General features: G+C 32.5%; 2 protein-coding genes across 5 annotated transcripts in view; one reads left to right on the top strand and one right to left on the bottom strand.

The window, feature by feature from the left end:
- Positions 1 to 3,441: 3,441 nt before the first annotated feature.
- Positions 3,442 to 7,720, top strand: LOC119637310 (5-hydroxyisourate hydrolase). Of its 3 annotated transcripts, none has more exons than XM_038033257.1 (2): positions 3,442 to 3,729; positions 6,259 to 7,720. In XM_038033257.1, the coding sequence occupies exons 1-2, from the start codon at positions 3,661 to 3,663 to the stop codon at positions 6,676 to 6,678; spliced, it is 489 nt and encodes a 162-aa protein (XP_037889185.1). In that variant the 5' UTR covers positions 3,442 to 3,660; the 3' UTR covers positions 6,679 to 7,720. The 3 variants fall into 3 exon arrangements, with proteins under 3 accessions (XP_037889185.1, XP_037889194.1, XP_037889202.1); XM_038033266.1 differs by lacking the exon at positions 3,442 to 3,729 and adding an exon at positions 3,836 to 4,168; XM_038033274.1 differs by lacking the exon at positions 3,442 to 3,729 and adding an exon at positions 3,836 to 4,383 and having other exon boundaries at positions 6,266 to 7,720.
- A 1,487-nt stretch (positions 7,721 to 9,207) lies between these two features.
- The window catches only part of LOC119645180 (myotubularin-related protein 4), a 31,813-nt gene continuing 29,594 nt past the window's right edge, over positions 9,208 to 11,426 (bottom strand). For both annotated transcript variants that reach the window (XM_038045164.1, XM_038045173.1), the window contains 3 exons: positions 10,844 to 11,046; positions 10,642 to 10,768; positions 9,208 to 10,098 (listed from right to left, as the gene is read on the bottom strand). In XM_038045164.1, coding sequence (XP_037901092.1) covers positions 9,718 to 10,098; positions 10,642 to 10,768; positions 10,844 to 11,046 — 711 coding nt within the window. In that variant the 3' untranslated portion in view covers positions 9,208 to 9,717. The remainder of the gene's footprint in view (positions 10,099 to 10,641; positions 10,769 to 10,843; positions 11,047 to 11,426) is intronic.

Genomic DNA, 11,426 nt, shown 5'->3' with positions numbered 1-11,426 from the left:
GTTAAAGTGTTTAAATATTATAAATTTAGCTAGCTAGATAGAGCTATATTTATATATGTAGCAATTTTTGTTGATAATTTTATGTACCCTACTGAAGGTAAGTATGACGCAAGTTATCTCAAGACAATAGAGATCAAAACAACAACAAGTCACGAAAAAACTCATTACATTGGTGATTTCGGCTTGTTATGCGTACGGATGGAAACCTACCGCCCACGATCAGCTTCAAGACGGAAAACATATTATCAAAGATCAAAATCTTAGCTGCGATTATTATTCACATTCAAGAACTGCGATCTTAGTGTTGGATCAATTCAATCAGCACATATAGCAGAATCAACCGCGAAACTTCTAAAAAGAATGAATACAGGAATCGCAGTCATTTCTGGAGGCCTGACAAGTCAATTACAAATCTTGGATGGAAAAAATTGATACGAGATGAGCGGATTAAATGGATGGCAAAGCCAAATCATGATGTCACGGCAACAGGACGTATAAAATGACTAATAATTTTAAAAGTTTATACCCGGAGTGAAAAACTCAGCTCAGGAAGCTGTGAAAGAAGACACGCTTATAAAGCCATTTAAAAAATGCGGGATAAGTAATGCTATAGATGGTGACGCAATTTTTGAAAGGAGTGATAATAATAGTTGGGATGAAAGTTATACGAACGAGTGATAGTACCGAGAGTGAGTATGAATTCAATATTGCGCTAGTGCGAATTATGTTGACAAACAAGTAAAAATTTTGATTCGAAATCTTATAAATTTGAAGCGCGTCTTATAGTCCAAAGAATACACGGTACAATTAAAATCGATTTGTCATATAATTAAATGGTAATAGAAAGTGAATTAGGAGAAAAATAAAAAAGTTTCTATCTTCCAGGCAGTCCCATTTGCTTGATTCTTTTTCCTCTCAACTTCTACCAGGGTTTGAAATATCAACCAGGCGTTCCGTCAAGTTTAACGAAAGATTAATAATAATAATATCACAAGGGCGTTCTTTCCCCTTTTCCCGTTTTTCCGCGAAACAATTTTCCTATTACTTTATCCGCGCAAGCTAATGAAGTTTTTCAAAATGATTGTGCTATGAAAGAAGAAAAAAAGTAAAACAAATGTGGATATGACCAGAAATGGTATAGCAGCAGCTTGTACCTTGTTACGAAATAAATAGTTAAGTATGACTAAACAAAAAAGCAAGATACACGCGTTAAGGTTACTCAAGCGAGAATTATGAGAAAGAAAGATGTTTTGAGCGTTTTATCTCTCTCTTATCATGCGCTTTACAATAAAAATTGATTATTATATTGTTAGCAGTTTTCCATGTTATTGGTATCATGATCTGATCTATGTTTTCATTATGTTTTTCGAAAGATTATAACTTATGTTGTCCTCCAGATAGGATGGGTTTTGAAAAGACCTTAGCAGAGTGAAGGCACATTACATATGAATAATGAATGAATCGTACTTTGAGAATCATATTCCATTCATTGGTTAAAAGTGAAAAACTAACGTCCAGCCTAAGCATTTACGGACCAGAAGTTTTGCAGAGAAAATATATATTTATTTAATTTTGAAATCATTGTGAAATAAAGATTACATACATAGAATAATATGAAGAATAATGAGATCATAACGATAAAGTTTTTGAAATTAACATTTTTTTACTAGATAATAAGTTGCTAAGTAAACTGACTTAAATTGTGATTTAGATAACTAGTACGATTCTTCACTTGATTATATAACCCAGTGAGTGCAACATACTTGTCAAGTAGACGTAACGTCTTGAATGTCTCGTAAAATGGATAAATGCTTGATTAGTCCAAATAATCGGAATGATGAAAGTCATGTCCGTCCGCTGTCCTTTTTCTATCTACATTGCTATAGTCACGAAAAAAACTATTCTACAACATTTGTATAGCACGCGAAATGATGGGAGACAATTTCTATATCAAAATCTATATATCATTTAATGAATTATTATACTGTGCTTTATAGTGACGATATATCAAACGCGATTTGTGCGAGCAGAGTGAGATGCAGAGCGTATGAGATCCATTTTTTTATTACACAAAATTTGTCTATGCCTAGTCGCCGTTATTCAAATATTTTGATATAATTAAATAGGCGAATGCGTCTTGTGCCAAGGTGTGTAGAAAGCTGGATTTTGAGAAAAGATCATCCAAAATAACTGCCTTTAATAGTATTTTTTCGCAAATGCGAACGAGACATTGATAATAAATAGCAAATGCTATCGGCAGATGTGTTTGCTGCCATTGCTTGAAAGGAAAAATGCTTCACAATCATTCTGAATCGATCAGCATAATGAAAAAAACTCGAGTCTATTTTAAGTCATTACGGACCTTGTCTTAATGCTCTTAAACTTAATGCGTAGTGTACCATTAATTGTATCAAATTTTCAATATTTCAAACCACTTTTTACATTTCCTTCCCATATAAGGACTTCTATGGAAGATATACTTTTATAAGGAAGCAAGATATGACTTTTTTTCGCTAATAAATGATGAAATGATGATGAGGTATAAGAAAAAATGGTTCAAGACCGTCCTTGTCCCGCCATAATGTCTTCACCTTGGGGAGTGACCATAAAAGTGATTCGATGCAATTTATTTTCAATAGCATTTGTCCTTGAACCAAAAAGTGCCAATGTAGGGGGAATTTCATCAAAATATCTTTAAAATTGTAATCTTTACACTGGACACGGAAATACGTTGATGGACATCATACAAACGAAGAGTAGCTCGACTCGTTCAGACTAAATCGATTGGAATAATAATAACAATAATAATAGATTGCAAACAACTTAATATACACCAAGTGATGTAGTATACAAATAAGAGAATAATTGCTGCGATATGATCAGCATTTACACACAAACTTAGAATTTGCACAATAATGGGCATTATTTACAGTGGATCTTATTTGACAGCATTTTTAATCTGTCGATTAAATCGAAAGATCGATCGATGGATTAAAGTGAGAAATTTGCTAAGAAGTGATCAATGCGAGCAGGAATTGTTTTTGAACCGAACGACATCATTGATCGAATCTTCTGGACGTCTATCACTGTTAGCAAATATGAAACAATTCTACCTCTAACAGTATTTTGTTACCAATTACAGATCGATGCGTACCTTTCTTAGAATAAATTTTTAAATCGTATTGTTTGTGCAATAAATCACAAGTTCTTCGATCAATAATTGCCATTGGTTGGAAGTCATAATCTCATGTTGGCTATTCGAACTTAATTGACTGCATTTTCATGCTCGATCCACGGTCAACAAATTAATACAACATATGCTTTTTAACTTAATTTTGTGCAATCGTGAACGTTGTAGCAGTTATGGCGATTAAACAAATTTCATCCTTTGATGGTTGCTATAAAAGTGATGGCAAGAATTTTGATTCCAGAAATTAGTACGAATGACAAACGGGCATATAAGATAGTATCCTGTAAAGGTAGAAATTTTTTTCTGCGATCTATTGTCATCCCTTGATTTGCTGTCTAGGGTATTAGAAAGTTCATAATTACCGATGACGAGTCGAAGCGAATAAATATTGTTAGCTTATAGCGTTCATTACTGTACGATTTTTTTAGTATGGATTAGAAAGTCAAGGAAAAAATTACTACCTTTACGTAATGGCGGGGAAAATTTGTAAAATCTATATAACATTTTTAGTAATAATTTCGAATGGACTATTAATGTTTGTGAGTACCGCTGTTGTTTAAATATTACATAAACAGAAGGAGAATTGAATGAAAACTGGTGCAGAACTAAAACAAAAAAAAAAAAAAAAAAATACGATTCTCTAGACATAAGATTTAAGAAGCTTAACCTAAACCTTTAAATCTTTGATCAAGATATAGATTTTAGCTATAGCTTATGCAGAACATAGCATTATATCAATGCTAAATGTATCATGCTTTCAATGTGTAAGATGAACCGAACGCTTGCTTGAAAATGCAAAACTATTCGCATTCAGATAAGATAACCTTTGGAAATAAATAAATGAATTAATTAAACAGCGATTAGAAATAATATTTGAACGTAGATGTAAATGACGTGATTGTTATTTATTGCTGTACGAGAACGTAAGCGTTTATACCGCTCATAAATTGACGTTAAAACGTTGTAAGTGGGCGGAAGGTGAGTCGTCAAATATATAAAACTCGCGATAAGTTTTGTAATAAGGTATAGAAGTGTTGTCGTATATATATCTTTTTTGATCAGGGGCATCCGAATATGATCGAAACATCGAAAACTCAGTCATTTCAGTCTTTGTTCAATTTCAAATTATTCCCGTGCGCCCACTCGTTGCACTTCATATATACGCAACCGCCTAAGTACCGATTATTCTGCTGGTAAGAGTAAATTATTCACGCAAAATTCCGACAGAGATGTTGACACATCCACATAATCTGCCTATCACTCCGTTTTCACGTCACTACAATTAAATAAAGTTTTTAAAATCCTACAATGGAACATGAAGAGACTTATTAGTAATTTTAATGAACTCTGTACACCTATAAGTGAATTTAAGCTAATCTTTATATCCCTTCAAGAGACTCATTGTAGAAGTTCTTCCAATTCTATTGCACCCAAATCTTATACTGGATACTTCATGAATGCCGATCAAAATTCATATTCCATATAAGAAGTTAGATCTAATATCCTTCATAAAAGCATTAATTTTTACGTTCAAACATACAAGCCTTAGCGATAGAAATAATTTTAAGCAAAATATTTACAGTGCTTTCGCTCCGCACGAACTCTATAATTTATTCAATCGCTCAAATCGTTATTTGCGATTTCCTCTATTGATGGCGGATTTTGATAGAGGTGTACCGATAATCAATAGTAGTTGGGAGAGATTTTATGCAAAAAGCCAAGACATAAACCATATCGAACAAGAAAAATGAAACATTCTTTTTTTTTTATTTCGATAAATTAGCGGTTGCGCAAATGAAACAAATGAAAATATTAAGCGCGACCATATACAAATAGATTGGAAAAAAATACATTGCCTGCAGGAAAAGAGAAAAAAACCAATATTTTGTGTAAATAAATAAATTCGAGATAAGATACGCATCCCTTCTCTCGTAGGTAAACGATTTAAAAGACACTCACCTGCTTTTTTCGTTACAAAACATATACGCGTCATGCATGCTTTTAAATATCTAACTTTTAAATGTAGATGTCGAAATGCTTATATTTATGCCAGACATAGAAATACATATTTAAAGCCAACGTAATTCTGTTTGTTTGATTAAAATTACTTCGCACAAGTGCTGCTGCTCGAACCACTTGGGACTTATTAATAATAAAAAAAAAAAGGAAACGGTCAATGCAATGAAAGCAATAAAAACGAACACGATTAAGTTACTTGATTAACGTAGTCAAACTTCATTATAATTATTACGAAACGTATGTCCATCGGTCTGGCATCTTTCAGAAGATATTTGCAACTTAAGAATGAAATATGGCAAGTCATGTATTTTGTACTTTCTATTTATGCAGCTATGCATATACACTGTTCGATTTATGGATTGAAGTAAATTTCCCTTATTGGTTTAGTTCATCTCCACTCAACCCAAAAATTAAACAAATATGTTTCTAAGAATTTCTTATGCGACGAACTTGATTCAAACCGGGAATTTCGTGTTCGTTTCATTGAGTCCTTTTTTTGCTCAAACCATTGAGTCGTCTTCTGTTGCATTGGTGAGAAGAAGAAGAAGAAGAACAGATTTCAAAGCAAGTTTTTGATAGAAAATATAAAGATCGCGGGTTTAGTTTAAATTTTTTTTCATTAGTTTTGTTGGGGTTAAGTGGAGCAAGCCAATAACGTTTTACATAGATAGTAAAGTTACGATTAATTAAAAGAAAAAGTAATAATTAAAAGAAAAAGTATGTTTGAAAATGTATATGAGTTTCTAAGTAAAGTGGCCTAGGTGCCTGAATATCATTTAATTATGTGTGGCTCGAAAAACATATTAAACGTAAAATTAAATATTTACATACAAGACAACAACTTTAAACAATTTAGTTAATTCTTATGCTGCTAAATAAGTTTAACTTATTACGACGAACTACGCTTTTCAGACAATTTTATAATTTTTAGAAATATAGATACCGATGCCTTTAGAATTTTATCGAAATTTTTCTAGAATTTCCGCAATCTTTTACTTTTTGGGCTTCACATCATAAAGTAAATGAATTTAACATTTTCTTCTTTGCAGAAACCAGCACTAAAGCCGATGCTTGCCAAAGCTGAAAACCAAACCGCTGTTAAATCGGAAACTCTTACTATATCCACTCATGTATTAGATACAAGCGTTGGTAAGCCGGCAGCCAATGTCATCGTTATTGTGTATCGTTTAACCGAAAACGATATTAAGCAAGATGGCGGCGATCAATGGCTTGAAATTAATCAATCTTTAACTGATAAACAGGGTCGCATTCATCAATTATTGTATAGCACGGATTTTCAAAATGGCGTATATAAACTGAGATTTGACATACGGCCTTATTTTAATCTACAAAATGTAACCAGCTTTTATCCTTTCATAGATGTTACAGTGCAATGTCAAGAAAATGAACACTATCATGTACCGTTATTGATATCGCCCTTCGGTTATTCCACTTACAGAGGATCATAGCTTTCGAAAGTTTGCATTTGCAAAATAACGTGACGTAGAACTATGCATGCATTCGAGTCATAAATAAAATATATTAAAAGATGTATTGTATTGTTTTTTCCTAAAGATCTCAAGTGAAAGATTCATGTAACATGAACAGATACATATGTGTTTGTTAATGTAAAATTAAAGTTCGAAGCATGCGACCGCTTTAAAACTCTTCGCTTCTGCATAAAAATTGGGTTTATGTGTATGTCAGCAAAATTCTGCAGTCAGTTTACAAGTCTCGTTTTTGAGTTAGCTCAGGTGACGGAATATGGAAGCGATACGATCGTATCGAATGGGCGAAGGATTTTCCATACGATATCGACAAAAATTGCTTCTTTCAATTTATAAGATTTTGTTTACGATTAAAAAAATTCTCATACCTTTTCATACTCGTGAGTACGCATTAACCTTCAAACCTCGTATGATCTCGAATATTTTTTTTGCAAAAAGACATATCTAGTACAAGTTACAAACGAGCCTGCACTTATTCTCGATTATGGATTTGAATTATTATAAGATATTGGGTATCGAAAATCGAAATTCATATTCCTCTTGCTTTATCGGACACTTACTGTCCATACATTATATGATTTGTCGACCATTCTAGTTAATTATTCATTGTGCTAAAGAGAACGAGATAATTTAAGTTCAAGATCACACTCAGTCATTCCTAAGAAGTTTCGCGTAACTTACGTAATGACGTTGCTTCGCCAGAAGGCAAAGAAATCAATGACTGGGTAGCTGTAAACACCGATGAATACCCATCAGCGAAGGATACTGGGTATGTTCACTTCGTCAAAACGTTTGCAACGCCCAGAAGGAAGCACCAGAAAACAAATAAATATAGTTTTGATCAGCATCAAAACATGTCCGTCCGTCCGTCCGTCCGTCCGTCCGTGAAATGCATGTTGTAGAAATTCTCCTGCCGCAAATGATGAATCTATCGACTTCAAATTTGGGAAAAATATTGGTAGATCTTGCTGATTGGTATTGAAAATGGGTTAAATCGGTTGAAGGACACGCCGACAGCACCATGTAAACTAAGAACACCTCTGCTTTTCAAAAGGTATAAAAAAATAATTTTTTGATCGTTACTCATAAACTATAGCGGATAAATGTACAAAAGTTTGAACGCATATTCCACAAATGTCCAAAAAGGAAAAACATTAACCACGCCTACCCATTATTATAGTGTATCAAAATCGAATTTTTTTTGTTTTTTTTTTTTTTACAAAACGCAGAAACAAACTCGACAAGCCGAATGAACTACATAAGTTCGTGGGCAGCTTCAAAGGTGGGATGCAGCTAAACGTGTCTCTCTGCCTGCCTGCGCAACCGTGTAGTATTTATGGCAAACGTTGCCCCATTAGCGATTATTAAGATGTCGTCTACAAATTTGCAAAAGAATTTGGAAGTGACTTGAATTTTTCCAGCCACGCCTACTTCTTTTACTTTTTATATCTTCATTAATAATTTTCAAAGTCCAATCAAATCTTAGCGCATAAGCTTACACAACAAGGATAGTTTTTATTATTTCTCATATCGGGTAACTAGAAATGAAACTATTATTGAATTTTTATTTTTTGGCAGAAAATTTCGCATATATTTTTCTTTCATTTTGTTTTGTTTGTCTTTTTTTTTTTTTATTTTATTTTTGACTAAAATTTTTTCATTTTATTTAATCAGTTTTTAAAAGCAACAAGTTTTTATATATATTTCTATATTTTGTCGTTTTGTTTTTTTTTGTTCTTTTTTTTTTTTTTTTTTTTTAAATCTTTGTTTTTACACATAATAATAATTGTAATTATTGCAGCAAAGATCTTAAAAGCAATTAAAATTTAAGAAGCAATTAAACTAAGATCAAATATGAAAAAAAAAAGAAAAAAATGAAAATAAAAAATAACAAAAACTAAATAATTAAAGCAAATAAGTTTTTTCTTTTGGAATTTTTTTTGTTTTTTTTGTTTTTAAGAATAAAGAAGAAATTTAGCAATGATATAATCGTAAGAGTAATTATCACAATTAGTTATTAAGAAAAAGCTTTTTATAGCATTAGAGAAATGTCGAGAAAAACACGGAAAAAAGATTATATTCGGTTTACACCGAATCTTTTAATACGTACTCTACTCGCTTTTGTGTTATTAAATACGTTCGGTTTACGATAATTGACGGTTTTTGTCAACGAAAATGTATTGTGTGGCAGTTACGTAAATGTAAACACATTTTTATATACATATATGCATACAGGCAACGATAGAAACGAAACAATTACTGTAAAAATATCCTTAAAAGGTAGACTAATATTTGCGCGGATTTTATATATATATATATATATATATATATATATACATATGTATATATATATGTATATAGACATTTATCTCAATAAAGCGAAGAAAGAGTTCAAGGCTGCTCTATGCGTAGCTTTCTTTGATTTGTTTTTCGATTGATTGTTAGATAAACGAATATCGCTCTACGTCTAGTTTATTGGACATCGGATGGTTAGTTCTTTCTGTTTATTTGCAAACTTAATATAACCTCTGTAGTGGATATAAATAGAACTATGAGTACAAATTGAACGAGTTATGAGAAATAATAATAAAAAAAAATAAAATAAAGTAAAATAAAATAAAATAAAATTGAAGATAAAAAAGTAAAAGCGGAAGAAAATTAATTTTAAGCAAAATTAAAAAAAAATTAAAAAAAAAAAAGAGTTACGTTTACACATGGAAAATTAGATCAGCTCATACATACATGTAAAGAATACACACTCAATAGACATTTAACAATAACAACATTGGAATTTGAATTGAAAGCAAGTAATCGTTTTTGCTTCGTTTAAAATTCTTCAGAGAAAATTAGACAATTGTTCGGAAATGATTCATGTTTTTGTTTCCTTTTTGTTTGGTTTTTTTTTTTTTTGTTTTGTTTTTGTTTTTTTCGAATATAAAATTAGAAAAAAGAAAAATGGAAAAATTTCATCGAATCACACACGCAACAACAACAATATTTTCAGTTGGTTGCTGTTGTGGCAGCTGCGCTAGTTGAAGTTGCATTACTGACTTTCATAGAAGCGGCAGCGCATTGATTTTGTTGTTGATGTTGCTGTAGACCAAGAGAATTATGAGTGTGACTAATAATGCCGGGTTGGTTTAATGTTTGGACCAAAGTTACAGCTGTCAACGATGATATTGTTGATGATGTTGTTATTGTTGCTGCTGCTACCGCCGTTGTTGTTGTTGCTGCTGTTGCTGCTATTACTGCTGCTGCTGCTGTTGTTGTTGTTGTGGTTGTTGTTGTTGTTGTAGTAATATATTGACGTTGCACATTGCCACCACCACCACCTAGGGGAGTCATTAATTGGCGATTTTGTTGTTGCGGTTGTTCATTTTTCTAACAAAATATTATAATCAATAAACAAAGTCTTTTCCAACGATCTTTTCAACAATATTTTCATTCAAAAAGTAAAAAAAGTGGAGATTAATTTGTTTTGTCAAAATATACGGTATCATCAAATTATTTAGATATATTTTTGATTATTAATAAGTTTCGGATTGGAAAAATCCAGGTCCGAAATAAATATTAATATAAAGTTGACTTGAAATTTGGTAAAAACATGAAAGCACTCGGACACAAATCGGTTAGTTCGGCTAAGCCTACTTGGCTTTTTTGCAATTCATTACTCAAATTGTGGGTAACAGCCCCCCCCAACCCCCTCCCCTCCCCAACCCACTCCCCTCTTTCCTATCCTCTTAAAGGGCAGGTAAAGGCGATTTCGTGCCACAGTTGAATATAATTTTCTTACTTGTAAACCTACTTTCTTAGTATTAAGGAACATATCAAGTCCAGATTAGCCTGCGCCGTCGATTGTTTGTGCTTTATTCATACAGTCCGTCCATAGCAGAGATTAGTTAATATGTTTTGTAATTTGCTTACCTGCTGCATCCGTGTAGTTACTGAATGATAGCAAGGCCCGCATAATCTTACGGGACTTAACAGATTTTCGCCGGGTAAAGGAGCCCAAAATTCGGAACAATCAGCACAAAAAATTTGGCCACAGGAACTGTTCGATGTTTTTAATAGTTTGTTTAAAAAAAAATTTTATATTATCATAAAGATTGCGGTACGTGCAACTTACCGGCAATGATGTTTTCGTCGACCTAGCCAAAATTCGGTTTGACAACTTGTGCAGCGAGAAACCGCATGATCGGGCACCCAAAGTACACTGACGGCGTTTGGTTGTATTGAGGAACTGGTAGTGCATGATGACGGACCGCTGCGATCTTCGACCGCTTCCCATGAGCTAATCGATGCATTTTCTACGTTATCCAGAGCGGAGCACTGGAAGTTAAAAGGCAAATCTCAAAAAACTCAATACTCCATTAAGCGTATTCAAGATATTTTAAAAACCAAGAATCATTAAAATGTAATAATAAACATGCGATTAATGATAGATAGATACACTCATATATATATTATATAAAAATTTACCATCACCTTAATTCGTCGTAGTGGGCATTTTAACAGTACATATATATATATATATATATATATATAAATACTATTTTTTCTACCATCAAAGAAAGTAGTAAGTGGTTTCCCACATACTTTTCCAATGGCTTTTACTTTCTCGCGAAGATCTTTCATGTAAGCCAGAAAAATGATTGGCTTCGACAGCAACGTAAGTGCGATACGTGCTGTGTTCAATGTGCTCTCATGAC

Source organism: Glossina fuscipes, unplaced genomic scaffold (genome assembly GCF_014805625.2).
Source record: "Glossina fuscipes isolate IAEA_lab_2018 unplaced genomic scaffold, Yale_Gfus_2 0, whole genome shotgun sequence".
In the NCBI taxonomy this organism is placed as follows: Eukaryota; Metazoa; Arthropoda; class Insecta; order Diptera; family Glossinidae; genus Glossina; species Glossina fuscipes.
Note: the sequence above shows the minus strand (reverse complement) of the source record. Positions and strands in the feature narration are given on the sequence as shown.